Raw genomic sequence first — 22,598 nt, forward strand, 5'->3', positions numbered from 1 at the left:
AGAGCACTAGCCTTGAGCTGAAGAGCTGAGGGACAGTGCCCAGGCCCAGAGTCCAGGCCCAGAGTTCAAGCACCATGACTGGCAAAAAACAAAACAAAACAAATAAAATCCTATTACCTAAAAAAAAAGAATGTCTTTTTTAATTAATAAGGTATTGTAATATATAGACAAGTAATCGTTATGTCCTAAAATGAATTTCCATGTATATGTTATATTTTTAGAAAAGTGAGGTATACTTAGAAATAGGTTAATGGTTAAAATAGGTATTTCCTGTTATAAACCTCAGTAGTTTGTTTATTGAAGAATTTGAACCTGTTTTGGGTTATTTTCTGGTGTTTGGCAATGTTGCCTGAGTTACCCTAGAAATAGACTAGACTCAAATCCCTTTCCTTATAGAATTTACATTTTAATAGAAAGGAAAACAATGAAGAAATAGCATTAGCTCATGTTGTGGTAAGTACAATGAAGACAAATAAAGCAGAGTAATGATAAAAAGTGATGGCCATGGATTATTTGAACAGAAATGGATGTGAAGTGAGGGGACAGGCATTTAAAAACTCATATTTTCGGGGCTGGGAAGGTGGCTCAGTGGTAGAGTGCTTGCCTTGCATGCATGAGGCCCTGGGTTCAATTCCTCTGCACCACATGAGCAGGAAAAAAAAGCCAGAAGTAGCGCTGTGGTTCAAGCAGTAAGAGCACTAGCCTTGAGCTGAAGAGCTAATGGACAGTGCCCAGGCTCAGAGTTCAGACCCCACAACCAACCAAAAAAAAAAAAAAGGAATATATAATGAGTCTCTGAACAGGACATATTAGTCAGATTGGTATTTTAAAACACTACCATTTATAATGGAGGATTCAGATTTTGTTTTGTTTTTAGGTTAATTTATGTTAAGTTTATTCCATGAATTGCTTATGAAAATACATCTAACCAGTCCCAAGCTGAGGAATGAATTTATCATTAAAGCTGGGCACTGGTAGCTCTCGCCTTTAATCCTAGCTACTCAAGAGGATGAGAACTGAGGCCCGCAGTTTGAAGTCAGCCCAGGCAGGAAAGTCTAGACTCTTATCTCCAGTTAAATCATAGAAAACTGTGGAAATGGTGCTTGTGCTTAGGTGGTAGACTGCTAGCCTTGATCAAAAGTTGCTCAGGGACACCCCTCAGGCTCAAAGTTCAGGCCTCCAGACCAGGCCAGAAAAAAAGAAGAACTTATCAGATTCTAGACATCAACCGACCTTACCTTACAAAAACTGAAGTACAAGGCTGGGAATGTGGCTTAGTGGTAGAGTGCTTGCCTAGCATGCACAAAGCCCTGGGTTCGATTCCTCAGTACCACATGAACAGAAAAAGCTGGAAGTGGCACTGTGGCTCAAGTGTAGAGTGCTAGCCTTGAGTAAAAAGAAGCTCCTGGCTGGGCAACAGTAGCTCATGCCTATAATCCTAGCTACTCTGGAGGCTGAGATCTGAGGATCATGGTTCAAAGCCAGCCCAGGCAGAAAAGTCCTGAGACACTTACCTCCAATAAACCACTAGAAAACCGGAAGTGGTGCTGTGGCTCAAGCAGTAGAGCGCTTGCCTTGAGCTGAAGAGCTGAGGAACAGCGCCCAAGCCCAGAGTTCAAGCCCTACGACTGACCAAAAAAAAAAAAAAGAAGCAGCAGCAGCAGCTCTGGAATAGTGCCCAGGCCCAGAGTACAAGCCCCAAGACTGGGGGAAAAAAGTGAAGCACAGTTGAGGTAAAAAATAATTGCCATGTAAAAGGAAAGGAAAACAAAATAAAGAAAATCAATTATAAACATATTGCTGAACACCAGTGGCTCATACTTGTAATCCTAGCTACTCAGGAGGCTGAGATCTAAGGATCACAGTTCAAAACCAGCCCTGGCAGGGAAGTCTATGAAACTCTTATCTCCAGTAAACTACTCTGAAAAAGCTAGAAGTGGAACTGTGGCTCAAGGGATAGAGTGCTAACCTTGAGAACGAAAGCTCAGGGACAGTGCCCAGGCCCAAAGTTCAAGCCGTAGGATTGGTGGGGGAAATCGAAAATGTAAGGTTCTTTCTGTCCACATTTATGATAAGCAACAGTTTTAAGAAATGGTTAGGCTATAGGGACAGGGAAGGTGGCTCAGTGGTAGAGCGCTTGCCTTGCATGCCTGAGGCCTCAATCCCTCAGCACCACATAAGCAAAAAGAAAAAAGCCAGAAGTGGTGCTGTGGCTCAAGTGGTAAAGCGCTAGTCTTGAGCTGAAGAGCTGAGGGACAGCGCGCAGGCCCAGAGTTCAGGCCCCATGACCGTACCCCCATCCCTCCCCCCAAAAAAAATGGTTAGGCTATATTCTAATGGGCTAAGGAATTGTGACTTATAATGCTTTTCTTTTTTTTTGTTTGTTTTTTGTTGGTCATGGGGCTTGAACTCTGGACCTGGGCACTGTTCCTCAGCTCTTCAGCTCAAGACTAGTGCTCTACCAGTTGAGCCACAGCACCACTTCAGGTTTTCTGGTGGTTTATTGGAAATAAGATTCTCATGGCCTTTTCTTCCTGGGCTGGCTTTGAACCATGATCCTCAGATCTCAGCCTCCTGAGTAGCTAGGATTACAGTATTACAGGCATGAGCCACTGTGCCCGGCTTTGCTTTTCAGATTTTTCTGCTGCTAGAAACATACAATGTAGCAGAACCATTGTAGCTTATAATTCTTAACCTCTGATATCTAGATGTGATGAGAATCTTATGATCATTCTTCTTAATTACTTGTTTCTATTTAAATGGAATGCCCAAAAGAATTCTAATTTAAGAGTTGAAACTACTGACCAGACATTGGTAGCTTATATCTGCAATCCTAGCTACTCAGGAGGCTGAGTTCTAGGATCATGGTTCAAAGCCTGGCTGGGCAGGAAACTTTGTACAGACTCTTATCTCCAATACTAAAAAGCCAGAAGTAGAGCTGTGGCTCAAGAAGTAGAGCACTAGCTTTGAGCAAAAAAAAAAAATCTCAGAGACAGTACCCCGAGTTCAAGCCCTAGGGCCAGCAAAAAACAACAGCAACAACAAAAATTGAATTTAAACAACCTTTAAAGAATTGAAACAACTGTTTAAACTGAATGCCCCATCATCTGTGCTCTTAGAAAAAAATATATGGTATTATTCATAAGATTATTTTCCTTCTATCCCTATTTTGAGCAAATTCTAGCATATAATCATTTAATGAAAAAGGGTTTCTTAATTTGACCAGCAAGTTCTTTGCTGTGGAAAGTGTCTTGGACATTGTTGGACATTTAACAAAATCGCTATAGATAATCTCACAATTGTGGCAACCAAGTATTTCCAAACAAAAGATGCCAAATGTTCTTCAGGGGGTGACTGTTCACCCTAATGGAGAACTACCATTCTGTTGAGGCTTTGTATTTCCTTTATTTTTTGAGCATTTTTTAAAGAATAATTTTTTTATTGAGATTAAATGATTACATAAATTTCACAGTATTGTGGGATAGTGATGCTTTGTTAAAAGTCACAAATACGTGTTAACCTTCACAAGGCAAATTGTCATTATCATGGTCTCTAAAGTTTGTGGATTCTATGAGCTTTGACTATACTACTATTTCTTCCACATTGGGTGATATGTACATTTCTTTCCTTTTGTTTAGTGTCAGCTGTTCCCTCTTTCCTGCTCATTCCCTCTCTCCCATTGCTGCCATTGAGTTGCTTAGTTTGTTTTGATCAATAACCAGTGCAGCTGATGGGTCCCACTGTTGTATATTTTCCCGTTTCCCTCTGTTTCTGTGTCCTCCTCCTAGCCTCTGATTTGCATATATATATACCATATTATGTGGTCCTCTGATTGGTAGATCCTTCGTTTGGTGAGAATGTAAGTCTCAGATTATTTGCTTAATGTATTTTGGTGCTCCAATGTTTGGAGAGTTTAAATTGATAATGGTGATATCCTCTTCTTGGATTGCTCCCTATATTAATGTGTAGTGTCCTCCTTTGTCTTTTTGTATTGATTTCAATGAAAAGTTTATTTTGTCATATCAGGATGGCAACTCCTGCTTTCTTGCTGTGAGCATTTGCATGGTAGATCTCCATCCCTTCACTCAGTTTGTTTTTATCTTTGGCTGTAAGATGGGTCTCTTAAAGACAGCAAATGGTTGGATCTTGTTTTCTGATTCAATCTGGTTCTTTTTCTTTTGATTGGTGAATTGAATCCATTAATATTTATTAATTTATGGAGATGTGCATTGTGTTTCCTGTCATTTTCCTGCTTTTCTAAGTTTTTCTTCTTTCCTTTCCTCCTATGTTTACTTAGTTGGTCTCCTAGTGATATCTCTCTGATGTAGATCCCTGTTCTTGTTTTCTTCAGATTGTATTCCCCCTCTTAATATTTTTTGTAGTGCTGGATTATTGCTTATGAATTTATTTAGTTTTTCTTTACTAGTTTCTCTGTCGAATGTGAATGCTAGCTTCGCTGGATATACCAGTCTGGGTTGACAGTTATTGGTTCTCAGGGCTTGGATGTTACTTTTCCAAGCTTTCCTTGCATTCAGTGTATTGTGGAGAGATCTGCAGTGATTATGATTTTTTTTTTCATTATAGTATAGCTCCTTTGTTTTTGCCACATGTAAGATTGTTTGTTACTCAAATACAGCATTTTTACTATGATGTGCCTAGAAGTTTTCCTCCTGGGATCCTGTTTGCTAGATGTTATGTAGGTGAGACCAACTCTTAAGATTGAGGAAATTTTCAGTGATAATCTTATTGAATAAGTGTTGCATCCCTCTGTTCTGGTATTCCTCACTTTTGTCAACCCCAATTATATGAAGGTTAAATATCTTGGCATTTTCTGCCTGTTTTGGACATCCCTTTGGTATATTTTGAGTGTTTTTTCCATATTTGTGCGTTTTGTCCAGTTGCTACATTCTGTCTTCAGTACCTTATATTCTATTTTCTATTTCATTCACTCTATTAACTATGGATTCCATTGTGGTTTTCATGGAGGAAATTGAAACATTTATGATTTCTATGTCGGATCACAAAGTGTTAATTTTATCTTTTTGTGGGGGGGGGTCCGGTCATGGGGCCTGAACTCTGAGCCTGGGCGCTGTCCCTCAGCTCTTCAGCTCAAGGCTAGCGCTCTACCACTTGAGCCACAGCGCCACTTCCAGCTTTTTTTTTTTTTTTTTTTGCTTATGTGGTGCTGAGGCATCGAACCCAGGGCCTCATGCTTGCAAGGCAAGCGCTCTACCACTGAGCCACCTTCCCAGCCTCCTAATTTTATCTTTTAACAAGGTGTATACTGCATCTATTCTCGAGTGCATCTCTTTTTTGATATTCTGGATCTCTTGACAATTCATTTCTTTGTTCTTTAGATTTCTGATCCATTTCTCCCTTTAATTCTTGGGTCATTGCCTCGATCAACTCTTGCATGTAACATTAGTCTTCCATTTCTTTTTTGCTTTCACTGCAGTTCTTCCCTGGGTGGCTGTTGGCCTTTGGGGATAGTTTGCTGTCGGCCTTTGGGAATGGTTTGCTGTCTTGGCTGTTGATGAATCTTGTAATTTTTCACTGTGACTTTCATATGATGATTTAGGGATTATCAGAGCCGAATCCTGAACTGACTGTTTTGGTTGATAGGTGGCTGCCTTTGCTTGGCTCTGGGTTGGTTCCTGGGTCGGTTGTTGAAGCCTGCTCTCAGCCCTGAGCCGGCTGAGAGGGACTTTGCCCAGTCTCCGTTCTGTTGGGGGGGAGGGACCAACCTACAGCTGCTAGTCTGACCCACTTAGGGCTTACTTCTTGTAGATTCCTATGGGCAGACACATTCCACCCTCTGCTGAGGCATGCACTCAGTTTCTAACTTCATTCAGCGACGGTGGCTTAGGCAGCTCAGTCTCCCACCTGGGACACACAGGTGAGGCTTGTTCCGGCACCTGCTGGAACCGCTAGGCAGTTCCTGACTTCAGCCAAGGACCTGCCAGAGGCACTCTTGGCAAAATCTGGTTGGCCGGATGTATTCCACCAGTTTCTGGAGCCAGCTGGCAGTTCCCAACTTTGGCCAGGTACCAGTGGCCTGAGCTGCCAATCTCCTGCCTGGTACACACAGTCGGGGCTCGCTTCACCGGCTGTTGGAGCCCAGGAGCTCAGGTCCCAACTTCAGCCAGGGTCTGGCAGTGTATGCTGCTTCGACTCCTGCCTGGGGGATCCAGGTGAGGCTCCTTCCGCCGCTGGCTGTTGGAGCCCACTCACTGTTCCAGCTTCAACCAGGGACTGGAAACCTGGGTTGCCTGGTTTCTCTCCCAGGGGTACGCTGGGCCAAACATGGTGGGCTGGGTGTACCCAGCCCACACGTAGATCCCAATTTCAGCCAAGGACCTTTGGTTTAATCTGCTCCAGCTCCCTCCTGGCACACACAGGTCGGGCTCCATTCCACTCCCAGCTGCTGAGGCCCATGGACGCAGGGACTGGCCGTGTTGGAGCTCCCTCCCAGGGGGGCCCTTGGTCAAGCCTGGCAAACTGGGTGTGCTCCGCCGGTAGCTGGGGTGCTTGCACAATTCCAGCTTCAGTGGGATCCAGTAGCCCAGGCGGCAGGGGCTGGAGGGATCCTGGTCAAGCCATGGGGGTTACCACCAGCGCTGGTCTCCCGTGGGGGAGGGGGTATCCCCCGTGGGGTACTCACTTATCCTGGTTAAGGGCTGTCCAGTGGTGCTGTGGCAGATCGCTGTGTCTGCACGCTGTAGGTCGCTGGTCACCACCGCCCTCTGTTGTGATAAGCTCCGGGTCTGGGTTTCACAGTATGTTGTCTCTGGTCTCTATCTCCAGGTCCTGCGCCGTGGGAGTTTTCTGCACTGGCATTCTGTGGACCACTGTGGCTCTGAGGTCCCTAGTTTTGTGGGGGTTTTTTGTGCCAGTTCCTGGTCTTGAACTCAAGGACCTGCACGCTCATTGTTTCTGGTCATTGCCTTGTGCTCTGCCACTTAAACCATACTTTCAACTCTTTGGTCTGGTTAATTGGAGATGGAATTTCCTTTGGACTTTCATGCCTCAGTAGCTAAGATTACAGGTGAGAGCCATCAGTGCCTAGCTCTAAAGTAATTTTTAAATTAATCCATGTTCAGTTACTTATTTTGAATATTAAAATATATTCCCACCAGGCACTGGCGCTCATTCCTGTAATCCTAGTTGCTCAGGAAGCTGAGATTTGAGGTTTGTAGTTCTAGCCAGCCCGGGCAGAAAAGTCTCTGTGAGAGTCTTATCTCCAGTTAACCACTCAAACTAGAAGTGGCTCCAAGTGGTAGAGCACTAGCCTTGAGCAAAAAAGCTCTGGGACAATGCCCAGGCCAATTCAAGCTCCATGACAAAAAAAAAAAAAAAAAGTGTGTGTGTGTGTGTGTGTGTGTATGGAAGATATATATATATTCCCTATCAGTTAATTGTTTTTGTCATTTTATCCCAGTCTTACTATACCATAAAAACAACTACAAACATACAGGTCTCCTTAACTCATCACCTCCAGAACAGACAAATGATAGTGTTAGTTGTTTTCCCATATTCTCCCTAAGTGCTTTTTGTTGTTGCTGTTATTTTCTTATTTACGGCCATGTCACTTTCTTGTTTGCTAATACCTTTACTCTTGCCTCCAACAGTGGAAGACTGGGTCTGGAGAGGTAGCTTGCCTAATTCTAGGCTTCATCTCAAGTACTGCAACAGGATGGCAGGGAGGGAGAGGCTAGTGAGAAAAGGAGTTTATTTCTAGCGACTGAATACCACAGTATAGTCCAATATATGAACATACTTTTAGTAAGCAGAAGGCAATAGGAAGGATCACAAATAACAAAAGTGTATTTAAAATGGCCAAAGTTTGCCATCTTGTAAGCAGAGAAGTACTAAGGTGTAAAGATTCCAGCTTGTTGGTCCATGTTGTAGAGATCCAAGTCAGCAAAATCAAGGAAGGGACAATAAATAAAAGGAATAAAAGGACAATAAAGAAATAAAGCATTATCAAAGAAAATATAGAAAGAGGATGGGGCATAGGGAAGAAAATAAGAGTAAAGGGTCCCCTTCCTGCTAATGGTATCTAGGGGGATTGTGCTAAAGGTTGCAGTATACTGGAAAGTGAATCAGGGAGCAAGAAGCAGGATAGGCTCTCTTCTCTCAAGTCAGGAATTGTTGAGAAGATTGAAGGCAGTGAGAGAGATTGTTTCTGTTAAGGCTAATCATTTACTTTATTAACAAATACCAAACCAGACTCCTATCACATGCCAGGTCACAAAATACACTCTGAGTGTTTTTGTAAAGTAAGTAGCCTAACAGAGAGACAGACATTAAACAAACATCTCTGAAATTGACACATCATTAAGTACGGCAAAATATATGTATGTCACCGGGTGCTGGTGGCTCACACCTGTAATACTAGCTACTCAGGGAGCTGAGATCTGAGGATCGCAGTGCAAAGCCAGCCTGGGCATGAAAGTCCATGTGACTTTTTTTTTTTTTTGGTCCAGTCGTAGGGCCTGAACTCTGGGCCTGAGCACTGTCCCTCAGCTCTTCAGCTCAAGGCTAGTGCTCTACCACTTAAGCCACAGCACCACTTCTGGCTTTTTTTTTCTGCTTATGTGGTGCTGAGGAATCAAACCCTGGGCCTCATGCATGCAAGACAAAAGACAAGCACTCTACTACTGAGCCATCTTCCCAGCCCAGTGAGACTCTTTTATCTCCAGTACCACTCAGAAAACTCGAAGTGGTGCTGTGGCTCAAGTAGTAGAATACTGGTCTTGAGCTGAATAGCTGAGAGACAACGTCCAGGCCCAGAGTTCAAGCCCCACAACCAACCAAAAAGGTGTGTGTGTGTGTGTGTGTGTCATTCTATATCCTATTTTGTCTCACATATTTTTTCCCCTAAGAACTGAAACATCATCCTCTCTTCAATGATGTGGATTGGGAAAATCTCCAGCATCAGACTATGCCTTTCATTCCTCAACCGGATGATGAAACCGACACATCCTATTTTGAAGCCAGAAATAATGCTCAGCACCTCACTGTATCTGGATTTAGTCTATAGCACATAAGTATTTCTGTTATCTAACCTTGTATTGTAGAAGAAACGTTTTATAATTTTGTGCCCAAGTCAATAGAGCTTTTAATGTATGCAACAGCTTTCACAGAACTTATATGCTGTAAGGAGTATACTTAGTAAGTTAATCTAGAACTGTATATAAATCTTCAAAGCTTATTTATTTTGTTTATTGCACTTTATCAAAAGTAAAGCACCAGTGGAATGACACTACCACTAACAGCCTAAAGTTGGTCTCTATTGACTTCAGTCTACCATTCTGTTTGGTGTTAAAATAATAACTCTCCCACTCCCCCACCCCCAAAAAAGTGTACAGTTTCATTTGAATGTAATTTGTTTGTACACAAGTGCCTCTAAAACTATATTCTCAAGGTTAGTCATTTAAGGTCATGTGTATAACCTAAAATGTAGCTAGAAAATTTCTCTACTCAGTGGTTTAATTGCTTTGAGAAATGAGGAATAAACAAAACGACTTAAGTTTTACTTTAGTTAACTAATGATATAGTTCTGCTGCCTTAACTGCTTTTGGTGTTTGTATCTATATTACATATTTGTTTAAAATAATAAGGGAGGTTAGGTGTGATACACTGTAAGCAGTTTTAATACCTTGTTCAACTTTTATAGAAAATGTGATGCTTTTTAATCTATGGCCATTTGTAACTTAATATTTATCCTTAAAATAACAGTTTACTTTTCTAAGTAAATATAATTAGAACAAGCAGATTATCTGTCAAAATAATTGTTTTCAAAATGCACATAGCAAGATTTAGCTAATATGTCATATCTGAAATCATTGAGGCTTTCAGCACATATAACTCATAAAAGAGCAAAATTTAAATTTAAAAATACCATAGGTAAGTTTTCTGTTAATAGTCTATTAAATACTGTTGTTCGTTTGCACATTTGTTTTAGTGTCTTTACTTTCCATTACCATTCAACCTTATTAAAATAGTTGATGAGGATAATGCAGGTTTAAAATGATTACATTGACCATTATAATCAATGCTATGTCATTGAAATCATGAGTTAATGGTTTTATTGAATTTATTTTTATGGAGCTGGAAAGGTGGCTCAGTGGTAGAGTGCTTGCCTTGCATGCCTGAGGCCCTGGGTTCGATTCCTCAGCACCACATAAGCATAAAGAAAAAAGCCAGAAGTGGTGCTGTGGCTCAAGTGGTAGAGCGCTAGCCTTGAACTGAAGAGCTGAGGGACAGTTCCCAGGCCCAGAGTTCAGGCCCCACGACCGGACCCCAAAAAAATAAAATAAATTTATTTTTATACTAGCTGCTATTTAATGTTTCTTATAGTTACTCTTTCTAATAAAATGTTCAAAATAGTGTTATAACTTGAACGAGTTACCTTTTTTTCCTATTTGAGAGCATAGAATTAACGATTATCCTTTTATGCTATTCAAGTAGTAGAAAGAAAAATGCCTTTGGAATGAAAGACAGATGGCTAAAACCATTCCTCTCCCACATTTAAAGGCTTTGGGCAGGTTAATTCAGAGCACTGTGTGTTGGGGATTACTATTGATGATTATTTTAGAGAAGTGGAATGACCAGAAGCAGATTAAAGAACAAGCCAGTAGCTGCCCAGAATTTCAGTCTTATCAGGGACTAAAAACCTTACTGGAAAAACAGAAGAAATATACAATGAGCTTGTTTTCAGTGGAGAAGACAAAGCTCCTTAGTAGATCCTTACAGTTTGCCTTTAGACACCTGGTATGTGCAGCTACAGTCAACTGAAATTCTGCTACCAGGTATGACATGCTGCAATGGCATTTGTAGAGAATAAGTGATTTGTTGTCTAAATTTTACAAAGGTGTAAGTTCAGATTCTTGTTAAGAAAAAAAAATCAATACTAAGAGAACACTGACTACTCAGTGTATGTTTGTTTTTTTTAAGAATTTGCCTCCCCAGGGCTGGGAAGATGGCTCAGTGGTAGAGCGCTTGCCTTGCATGCATGAGGTCCTGGGTTCAATTCCTCAGCACCACATAAGCAAAAAGAAAAAAGCCGGAAGTGGCGCTGTGGCTCAAGTGGTAGAGCGCTAGCCTTGAGCTGAAGAGCTGAGGGACAGTTCCCAGGCCCAGAGTTCAGGCCCCACGACCGGACCCCCCCCCCAAAAAAAAAAGAATTTGCCTTCCCAAATACAGCTCTTTGATGTAAGCAAGCGTCTTTTGAAGTCAGTGAAGAAGCACCAAACAGGAAAATTTTATCCTTGTCTTCAGGTAGGATATAAATTCTGTTACTGGAGACAATACTAGAGTTGAAATAAGAGTAGAACCAAGCATCAGTACCAGAAAAATATGACTAAACCTTACTGTCTATATTTATCTTCCCAAAGTTCCTCACCCTTAGAATTACTTTTCCTTGTCCTCTCCTTTCTCTGCAAATGTTTTGTTGTTTTGAAGGTACTACGTAAATCAGGGTTTTTTGTTGTTGTTGTTGTTTTTGTGGAGGGTTGGTTGTGTGTGTCTGTGTCTATTTCTGTTTCTGTGTCTGTGTACTGGGGCTTGGACCCAGGGCCTTGCACTCTTCACTCAGCTTTTTCTGCTCACTGCTTGTGTTCTACCACTTGAACCATATCTCCACCTGTTTCTGGTTAATTGGAGATTATGTTTCTCTGACTTTTCTGTTCAGACTGACTTGGAAACTATTTCCTAAATAGCATGAGCTACTGCTGCCCAACCAGCTTAAATGAAGAGTTTTAAGATACTGCTTTAGTTTCATTGTATTTTCCCCTGAAAGATATGCGTGGCACAGTTAATACACTTTTCTATTGTTAATATGCTTTTCTATTGATAATATGCTTTTCTGTTGTTAATATGTTTTTGTTACAAGGAAGCATCCCAAGTCAGCACTCATGAGAGTTAAGAAAAAAAAGTAAATTTCCTCCCCAGCAGCTACTATGCAATTTTTAATAAAGAATAATTGTCTTTCCATTCCTATTCATATTAAAAAAAATTTTTTTTTTGGGTCCGGTCGTGGATCCTGAACTCTGGGCCTGGGCACTGTCCCTCAGCTCTTCAGCTCAAGGCTAGCGCTCTACCACTTGAGCCACAGCGCCACTTCCGGCTTTTTTCGTATGTGGTGCTGAGGAATTGAACCCAGGACCTCGAGCAGGCAAGGCAAGTGCTCTACCACTGAGCCACCTTCCCAGCCCCAATTATTTGTTTGTTTTTGTTTTTTGCCAGTCCTGGGGCTTGAACTCGGGGCCTGGGCACTGTCCCTGATCTTCTTTTGCTCAAGGCTGGAACTCTACCATTTGAGCCACAGGGCCACTTCTGGCTTTTTCTGTTTATGTGGTACTGAGGAATCGAACCCAGGGCTTCATGCATGCTAGGCAAGCACTCTACCACTACGCCACATTCCTAGCCCACAAAACTATTTCTTGTGGTTCGCCTTTGCTCTGCTCATTCCTACATAAATACAGCTGTATATTGTACCCTTCTCAATATATCCAAAGGGCTTTGACATTTTTGTTGAGTATCTGATTGATACAGTAATATTACTGGAAATGGGCCTTAAAATGCACATTTAGGGGCCACATATACACAGTGAATGCTATGATATCCCCTGCCACAGTCTTCTATCCACAATCTCCTGTAGGCTCCCAAGATGTTGAGAGCAAGAATTTGATCATCTAAGCAAGAGAGTAGTGTCTAAGGATTTTAACCCCAACAGATCTTTTAAAATAGACATTGATGGGGCTGGGAAGGTGGCTCAGAGGTAGAGCACTTGCCTTGCCTGCTCGAGGCCCTGGGTTCGATTCCTCAGCACCACATAAGAAAAAAGCCGGAAGTGGCGCTGATGGCTCAAGTGGTAGAGTGCTAGCCTTGAGCTGAAGAGCTGAGGGACAGCGCCCAGCCCCAGAGTTCAGGCCCCACGACCGGACCCCAAAAAATAAAAAAGAATAAAAACAATAAAATATAAAATAGCCATTGAAGTTGGGTGCTGGTAATTCACACCTGTAATCCTAGTTTCTCAGGAGGTCTGAAGATTGCAGTTTGAAGCCAGCTCAGGCAGAAAAGTCCCTGTGAGATTCTTCCAATAAACTTGAGTCAAGCTTTGGTAAAAGACGAGTGGGGGGTGGGGCAGGGGGGGACCCAAAGATATGATATTGAAGAAGCCTATCAGTGAAGCTTATTTCTAAGCCCCACTCAGCCACTGGTCAGCTTTTTAGTTCAATCATAAACATGAGAAGATCAAGAATTCTTGGAGCCCTGAAGAAAAATAACTTAAAAGATAGCTCAGTGGTAAAGCATGTGCATGACATAAGCAGCCTTTGGTTTAATCCCTATACAAAAAAAAAAAGGATGTGGCCCTGTGGCTCAAGCAGTAGACCACTCTCCTTGAGCTGAAGAGCTGAGTGACAGCACCCAGGTCCAGAGTTCAGGCCCATGACCGACAAAAAAAAAAATGACTCCCTCCCCCCCCAAAAAAAAAACGGCCAGGGGAGGGGATCTTGGTTCAAAGCCAGCCCAGACAGGAAAGTCTCTGAGACTCTTTATCTCCAGTAAACTACTCTGAAAAAGCCCGAAGTACTGCTGTGGCTCAAGTGCTACAGTGCTGGCCTTGAGCACATAGAGGCTCAGGGACATTGTCCAGGCCCTGAGTTCAAGTCCCAGAACTAGCAAAAAAAAAAAAAAAAGGTAAACAAAACAATTTAGAGAAAAAAAAGTAACTTGTAGGATATATGGATATTTGCACAGGATACTTTAAAGTATTATCACTGTTGGCTGCTGGTTACTTATGCCTAGTTTCTCTGGAAGCTGAAATCTGAGGATAGCCATTAGAAACCAGTCCAGGCAGCAAAGTCCATGAGACTCTTACCTCCAATTAACCACCAAAAAGCTGGGAGTGAAGCTGTGGCTCAAAAGTGTTAGCCTTGATTCAAAAAGCTCAAGGATAGCACCCATACCCTAGACTGGCACACACACACACACACACACAAAGTACTACCATTAATATGACTGGACATTGAAAAAGATGTTTCAATCTCAGTGACAGCTGATCATTGATAGGGGGCATGAAGGCAATAGTGAAGGTTATTTTGAGGAAAACCTAAGATTTGCACACCATGAAATACCATAGTGAAACCCATTGGTGTCATTGATACATACTTGAAATGACAGGAAAATAAACAAGCTTGGATGTGGGCACCAACAGAAGCATAGAGGGTTAAGAAACAGGCTGAAGGAGGATGGGTATGGTCTATGTAGTTAATCTCCATGTATGAAAATATAACCATGGATGAAGATGCGTAGCAACCAACTTATAGGCATGACAAAAAAAAACTACTCACTAAATACGGCAGAAAACAGAAGAACCCTATCTCCTGAACAGCACTGTGAAAGTACCATACCAACTCTAGACTTCCTACCTCTGGATTTCTTGACCAAAAGTATTTGGTAAATTCATCAAATTTCTAGTACAAGCAGAAGACCCTGTTTTGTTTGTGTAGTTTTAAGCAATACTGGAATTCAACTCTGGGCCTTGAGCTTGCTAGGCAAGTACTCTAGCAGTTGAACTTTGCCCATGTCCTCTAAAAAACAATTGTGGGGAATGCTGGCTAGGGTTTGAATTCAGGGCCTCATGTTCAGTGTGTTTGCTTAGCTAAGTCACATCTCCAACCTTGCCTTTTGCTGGTTATTTTGAAGATAGGGTCTCCAGACTTTTCTACCTGTGCTGGCTTTACACTTTGATCCCTCGGAGTAGTTAGAATGAACTACAGATGTCCAGCTTTTTTTAAGTTTTACACATAGAACCTTACTCTGGTCTCAATGGAGATCCTACGACCATTACCTCCAGAAACACAGGTGTGAGCCACCAAGACTGGCTTTGAGCACTTACATTTTAAATTGGGTGTGTGTGCGCACGCGCGTATGCTCTCTGGTTCTGGGATTTGAACTGGCTGGTGATCTACCCTTCCAGCTTTTTGGTGGTTAATTGGAGATAAGCGTTCAAGGACTACCCTGCCTGGGCTGGCTTCAAACCCTGATCCTCAAGTCTCAGCCTCCAAAGTAGGTAGGATTATAGGCAGCCACCAGTGCTCAGTTGAGCACTTACATCTTGTACAAGAGCGGGGCTGGGAAGGTAGCTCAGTAGTAGAGTGCTTGCCTTGCAATGCCCAAGGCCCTAGGTTCCATTCCCCAGCACCACATAAGCAGAAAAAGCCAGAAGTGGAGCTGAGGCTGAAGTGGTAGAGGGCTAGCCTTGAGCTGAAGAGCTGAGGGACAGCACCCAGGCCCAGAGTTCAGGCCCCACAACTGTCATAAATACATACATACATACATACAAGAGGGGGGGCTGGGAATGTGGTAGAGTGCTTGCCTAGCATACAGGAAGCTCAGGGTTTGATTTCTCAATACCACATAAATAGAAAAAGCCAGAAGTGGGGGTGTGCTTAAGTGGTAGAGTGCTAGCTTTGAGCACAGAGAGGCTCATGGACTGAGCCCAAGCCCTGAGTTCAAGTTCCACGACTGGCAAACACCCCCTGTCCCCCACCTCTGAAAAGAGGTTAACAACATTTTTACCACTACATGTACAGTTATATGTATTAAAAACACAAAATTTTTTCACTAAGTTATAAGACCAATTGCATATATTCAAGGTGTCTGTTTAAGAGTTTATTCAAGGGTTGTGGGAAGTTACTTATTTGGCATAAGAAAACAAATATATTTGAATAGTCTCAGCCTGATGAAAGAAATTAGGTAAATCTCATCCCAGTTTCTGATTTTTATGAAATTAACAGCATGACTGTTTTTAGTCATGATTACTTTATATGAATTCCTATTTGTTCTGATTTAATCCGGATCAATGCATCTGATCAAGGCATTAAGAGTAACAAGTAACAAAAACGGTATCATTTCTCATTAACCTTTTATTTTTAACTTAGTTTTACAATAAGGAAACAGAAAAGAAGTTGATCATTAAAAAAATACCATAGCTGTCAATTTAAGATTCAAAATGAGGTTCTTGTTAAACAAAACATTAATACTATACCCTATAATTACATCTTTTATATACAAGAACTGTGTGCAAAGTGCTTTTCAAACTATAAAATAAAACTTTGGAATAAGATGAAAGTTATCCCTAGGAGTTAGTTAACCTTGACTTTTTGTAATGAATCACAACTGCTTTCAGTTTTGTTTTGTTTTTGTTTTTTGGTCGGTCGTGGGGCTTGAACTCTGACTCTGGGCTTGGGTGCTGTCCCTCAGCTCTTCAGCTCAAGGTGAGCGCTCTACCACTTGAGCCACAGTGCCACTTCCGGTTTTCTGGTGGTTTATTGGAGATAAGTCTCATGGCCTTTCCTTCCTGGGCTGGCTTTGAACTGCAATCCTCAGATGTCAGCTAGGATTACAGGTGTGAGCCACCAGCGCCCGGCCTGCTTTCAGTCTTAATTTGCATTTTACTCATTTATAGACTAAGAAAAAGCCACCATTTTCTGATCCCAAGTTGATCTCTAATTTTTAAAAAGTCCTGATCCACAGATCTAAACTTTATTTTTACACATAATTCAGTTTCTTGCTTCATTTTTTTCTAAATAAGTAGAGGATAGTTGGTATTTGTGAGGGCTTTTTGTTGTTGTTTTGTTTTGTTTGTCGGTCATGGGGCTTGAACTCTGGGCCAGGGTGCTGTCCCTGAGCTCTTCAGCTCAAAGCTAGCACTCTACCACTTGAGCCACAGCACCACTTCCGGTTTTCTAGTGGTTAATTGGAGAGGAGTCTCACGGACTTTCCTGGCCAGCCTGGCTTTGATCCTCAGATCTCAGTCTCCTTAGTAGCTAGGTTACAGGCATGAGCCACTGGTGCCCAGCAGTTGTTATTTTTTTAAGCAAAGATTAATAGATCCTTTTAGACAGACATATTTTAATCAAGGTGGGATTTAAATTTTTCTTTAAATCACCAAGTTACCATGAAAGAAAAAGAATTTAGGTAAAGAAAATTGTATTTTTGGGCTGGGAAGGTAGCTCAGTGGTAGAGTGCTTGCCTTGCATGCATGAGGCCCTGGGTTCGATTCCTCAGCACCATCTAAACAGAAATAAAAAAAGCCAGAAGTGGTGCTATGGCGCAAGTGGTAGAGCGTTAGCCCTTGAGCTGAAGAGCTGAGGGATAGCGCCCAGGCCCAGAGTTCAGACTCCACGACCAACAAAAAAAAAAGAAAATTGTATTTTTAAACTCTTTCTTCAAAGCTCTACCGTGTATACAAAAAATGGATTCTTTCTCTTTTAATACTCTGAACACAATGCTAACAACATCATATATACTGAGAATGCTCAAACCATTTGCTAGAAAAACTTTAAATCAAAGAAATCAGTAAAGTACAAAGAAGTGCTAAGTAAGCAGGGAATTTGGGAAAGTATAGAGGAAAGATGATTTTCCAAATATAGTCTTCAAGGATCTTCCTCTTTTGGTCTAAAGATGAAAGGTGAGATAAAGAGACTTAAATTTCCAGTAGTTAGACATGCCTTACATATATGGAAGCATATGGTCTCTTCTCTTGCCAATCTTTCCAATACTCTTATGAAGTAGGTACAGACACATATTATACCCCGAAGGAAAAACTGAGGCACTAAGAGGTTAAGAGTCCAGTCTGTGTGGTTTCACCAGATGCAGAAAGGTGATTTTCATGTTTCCTTTATAACCTTTGTAAAAACAGTATAAATAAGTTTTCATTTTATATTTCAAAGCACCCTATGAAGCAGAAACTAGATATCCTCACTTAAAAGAAAAATGATTACAAAGGAAGAAATGTGTATGATTAAATTAAAACCTGATTAATCATCTGCAGGCCCAGAATATACTTCTAAACCCACACTAGAATTTAAAAAACTTTTTTTCATTCTCCATAATTTCCATCAGCAGATTATATATGTTTGGTGAATTATTTGCAAAAATTAAGTCTAGTACAAAGGACTCTGATTTTTAGTTATGATGTCTGAACATTAGCTCTGAGTTTTGAGTGTCCAAGAAGATTACACACAGCTCAGAAAGGAGCCTAGCGAAGTTTCGTCTTCTGGCAGTTTCCTACTACTTGGCATGGCCATTCAGTCACTAATATAAATCAATCTAACCTTATTTGAAATTAACTGCTTGGTTTGCATTCTTTCTCATATTTAGTTCAGAAAATTAAAAATATTGACTGATATATCTGATCTCATAATCACAATTATACGTTGGGAAAGCAGCTTATATTTCTCTATGGGACATAGTCAGGTAAACATTATCAATAATTAATAATTTAATGTCTTTCAAGTTCAAGAATAGGGTAAATCTTTTATGCTACTTATAACCTAGTTGAGACTGATTATTCAAGTATCAGCAATATGAGTCCTCAAAATGTTATCACTGTGTAGTGCAAAAAATATGTATGTATATATGTACACAAACCAAACTACTGGACAACAACAAAAAAAAAGAAATGTAATCATCACAAACTAAGATTTTCTTGTGAATTTCACATCCATTTCATTCTTAAGTCATCCAGGCCCAGCAGTCTTCTTGGGTAAAATTTTTTCTTCAGTTCAGTTTTCTTTAAAAAAGAAAGTAAAAACCAATCTCCTGTGAGTATAAATGTAAGATGAATATGAAGCACATCTCTACCAAAGAAAGTACTGGATGGTAACAGGGTAACATTCTAATTTAAGATAAAACCACAAAATTATAAATGGTGATATGACTTAGCCCAATAGAGAGGAGAATAATCTGTGCCAATTTTTTTTTTTGGGTCCAGTTGTGGGGCCTGAACTCTGGGCCTGGGCACTGTCCCTCAGCTCTTCAGCTCAAGGCTAGTGCTCTACCACTTGAGCCACAGCGCCACTTCCGGCTTTTTTCTTTTTGCTTATGTGGTACTGAGGAGTCGAACCCAGGGCCTGGTGCATGCAAGGCAAGCACTCTACCGCTGAGCCACCTTCCCAGCCCCAATCTCTGCCAATTTTATTGGTTTTATTTCTTCTTTTTTTGGGGGGGAGGGTCCGGTCATGAGGCTTGAACTCTGGGCCTGGGTGCTGTCCCTCAGCTCTTCAGCTCAAGGCTAGCGCTCTACCACTTGAGCCACAGCGTCACTTCCGGCTTTTTTCTTATGTGGTGCTGAGGAATCAAACCCAGGGCCTCATGCATGCAAGGCAAGCACTCTACCACTGAGCCACCTTCCCAGCCCCCTCGTTTTTAAAATTTTATGATGCTGGGACTGAACCCAGGACATCTTGCATACTAAGTACACACTCTTGCACATGCTAAACCATTACCAAACAGTTTTGTCCTTGTTTAATTGGGGTTTTTTGGTTTTGTTTTGAATATTTTGGTGCCAGGGCTTAACCTCCGGGCTGGGGTGCAATCCCTTAACTTCTTTTGCTCTAGGGTAACAGTCTATCTAGAGTGATGATTTTGATAATAACAGAATGAAAGAGCTATCAGAAAAAAGATAACCTTGTTAGCAAAGAAAACAACTACTGTAAAAATCTCCCTAGAACCCAAGATGCCAAAAAGCCTGAAACTCTCTGGTTACAAACTCATTCCTCTCTGTAGAAATACTCTTATGCAACTCCCTAGGCGGCAGGAGTGTGGTTTTAAATAATCAGATTATTCCAAGCACTAAGACTATATATACCACTTTGGCATGGTATAATCAGATCATTATAAGTAATCAGATCATTTTTCACCTCACAAAAGGCGATTCCTGCAGCAGGAAGAAAATAGGCCTGGGAGGAAGAGACTTGAAATGGTTGACACAGGCAAGACAGATGTGGGTGGTTTTATAGGCAATCTGTGAGAGCAGTTCTAGATATACTGGCTGTGAGGTGCCTGACCATTGTGTAACACCTATTAAGAACACATGTAATACAGATTGCTACACTGAGTCATTTGCAGATTTACAACAGGGCACAATTTGGTTTCAGAGTCCCTAGCCTTCTAATAGAATAGAATAAACATAAATCATTACCTTCAAAACCTCAGAACTGGGGCTGGGAATGTGGCTCAGTGGTTGAGTGCTTACCTAGCAAGCATGAAGCCCCGAGTTCAATTCCACAATATCACATAAACAGAAAAGGCTGAAAATGGTGCTGTGGCTCAAGTGGTAGAGTGCTAGCCTTAGGGACAGTGCCCAGGCACCGAGTTTAAGCCCTAGGGCTTACAAAACAAAAACAAAAAACATGAGAACTTTTTTCAAGCTTCACTTCAGGTTCTTAAGACGTGTGTGTGTGTGTGTGTGTGTGTGTGTGTGTGTGTGTGTGTGTGTGTGTGTGTGATGAGTGTGTGTGTGTGTGTGTGTGTGTGTGATGAATTGAACTCCAGGCTTCAGCCCTGTCTCTTGCATTTTTGGTTAGGGTTGGTACTCTACCACTTCCAGCTTTTTGATGGTTAATAGTAGATAATAGTCTCACAGATTTATCTGCCCAGGTTGGTTTGGAACCATGATCATCAGATCTCAGCCTCCAGAGCAGCTAGGATTATAGGCATGAACCACCAGCACTTGGCTCTATTAAAGTTTTTTTTTTTTCAAGTGGAGAGAGTCCACTCAGATGGAGTCTGAAAAAACATACCAGAAACTTAATTGGGTCACTCAAACATAAAGCAATAATAGTAAACAAGGAGTCGGGTGCTGGTGGTTCACACCTGTAATACTAGCTAGGATCATGGTTCGAAGCCAACCTGGGCAGAAAAGTCCCCATGAGACTCTTTCATCTCCACTCAAAAACTAGAAGTAGAACTGTGGCTCAAAGTGGTAGTCTTGAGCAAAAGAGCTGAGGGACAAAACGCAGGCCCTGAATTCAAGCCCCACAGCAAAAAAAGGAAGGAAGGAAGGAAGGAAGGAAGGAAGGAAGGAAGGAAGGGAGGGAGGGAGGGAGGGAAGAAGGGAGGGAGGGAGGAAGAGAGGGAGGGAGGGGAATAGTGAACTAAAATAGCTCACTTAAGGTGATGAGAATTTCAGTGTGTCACATATTGTAACTGAAGCATTAAGAGTACTGCTTACCCCATTTATATAATAGAATACCATCCTGTAATCCCAGAACTTGGGAGACTAAAGCAGAAATAATTAGAAACTTGTAAATATTAAGACTGATTTTTTTTTTTTTTTGCCATCCTGGGGCTTGAACTCAGGGTCTGGGCACTGTCCCTGAGCTTTTGCTCAAGGCTAACACTCCACTGCTTAAGCCACAGCGCCACTCCCAGACTTTTCTGTGTATGTGGTACTGAGGAATCAGACCCAGGGCTTCATGCATGCTAGGCAAGCACTCTACCACTAAGCCACATTCCCAGCCCCTAGACTGATAAGATTTTTTTTTGGGGGGGGGTTCCGGTCGTGGGGCCTGAACTCTGGGCCTGGGCGCTGTCCCTCAGCTCTTCAGCTCAAGGCTAGCACTCTACCACTTGAGCCACAGCACCACTTCCGGCTTTTTTCTTTTTGCTTATGTGGTGCTGAGGAATCGAACCCAGGGCCTCAGGCATGCATGCAAGGCAAGTGCTCTACCACTGAGCCACCTTCCCAGCCCCGACTGATAAGATTTTTGAGAAGGTGTGTCTACTGCATATTCTGTTCCATTGCTTATCCCATGTGTTGTGACTTCCGGTGTCATGGTGATGAAACACTGAACACATAACCAGTGAGGCCACTCAGGAAGTACTTGTCTATCCACCCAACCAATGGACAGTAATTCAGTTTATACAGCTTTCAGCTGACAATACTTTTTAGATTCGTGGCCTCGAGTTTATTTCTAACTAGATAAACTCAAGGCTCTTTTAGAGATTTTAGTCTATCATTCTCAGACCTACTTAAGTTACTCCTGTCAAACCAAACTGGCATTTTGGCCTCATAGTAATCCCTAAATCTAGACATAGTCAAACACCAGGTAGAGAAATTTTCAACTGTTAATGTCTGTATTTCAAAGGTACATAGCAAGCAAGCAGCAGTTATTACTTGTTTTCCCCTCCCTTGTTATTTAGCATCAAAGGACCCAAAATAAACATGAGATATTAAGAGCATTATTTCCTCAAAACTTGTAAAACTTAAGCATAATGTCTTCACCTTGTGTAAATTAAAGATGTAAAACTCAGATTCTCACAAATGAAAAAAATTTCAAGTCTAACAAGTACTCAGAAATCCTAAGTTCTGTAATCTCAAAATCAATATGAATGTTTTGGTCCATGAAACAGATCTACTGCCTTAATTGCTGCTTAAATACTGTCTACTATAAGTTGTAAGAGTTTATATACCATTTCAAATTATAAGACCTTATATATTACCTTCTCCGTCTTTGATAATATAAATGCACCAACCACTGGGCAATAAAAGGCCATATAATAGCAAAAGTTAATGCACCAGGAGACATCTCAAAGGGCCACCAAGATGGTCGCTGAGGGGGAAAAAAAAAGCTGTCATTAATCTACTAATTATTGAATCTACAAATTTAGAAACGTAACAGGATTTTATAAATAAAACTGTTGACAACCTTACTCCTGATAGAGAAGGGTAATTTTCATTCCAGAGCATAATTCAACGCACCATAAAGAATATTCCAAACTTAGATAAACATTTCCCA

At 41.4% G+C, this 22,598-nt stretch overlaps 2 protein-coding genes across 4 annotated transcripts in view; one reads left to right on the forward strand and one right to left on the reverse strand.

Annotated features, from left to right (window-relative positions):
* The window catches only part of Mastl (microtubule associated serine/threonine kinase-like), a 58,739-nt gene extending 48,784 nt beyond the window's left edge, over positions 1 to 9,955 (forward strand). Inside the window, exon 9 of the mRNA XM_013014590.1 lies at positions 8,886 to 9,955. Within this exon, the coding sequence (XP_012870044.1) occupies positions 8,886 to 9,043 (158 nt within the window). The 3' untranslated portion in view covers positions 9,044 to 9,955. The remainder of the gene's footprint in view (positions 1 to 8,885) is intronic.
* A 7,255-nt stretch (positions 9,956 to 17,210) lies between these two features.
* Acbd5 (acyl-CoA binding domain containing 5) overlaps positions 17,211 to 22,598 on the reverse strand; it is a 44,954-nt gene continuing 39,566 nt past the window's right edge. For all 3 annotated transcript variants that reach the window (XM_013014734.1, XM_013014735.1, XM_013014733.1), the window contains exons 12-13: positions 22,303 to 22,412; positions 17,211 to 18,589 (exon numbers count right to left, since the gene is read on the reverse strand). In XM_013014734.1, coding sequence (XP_012870188.1) covers positions 18,577 to 18,589; positions 22,303 to 22,412 — 123 coding nt within the window. In that variant the 3' untranslated portion in view covers positions 17,211 to 18,576. The remainder of the gene's footprint in view (positions 18,590 to 22,302; positions 22,413 to 22,598) is intronic.

This window comes from Dipodomys ordii, unplaced genomic scaffold (genome assembly GCF_000151885.1).
Source record: "Dipodomys ordii isolate 6190 unplaced genomic scaffold, Dord_2.0 Scaffold24, whole genome shotgun sequence".
Classification (NCBI taxonomy): domain Eukaryota; kingdom Metazoa; phylum Chordata; class Mammalia; order Rodentia; family Heteromyidae; genus Dipodomys; species Dipodomys ordii.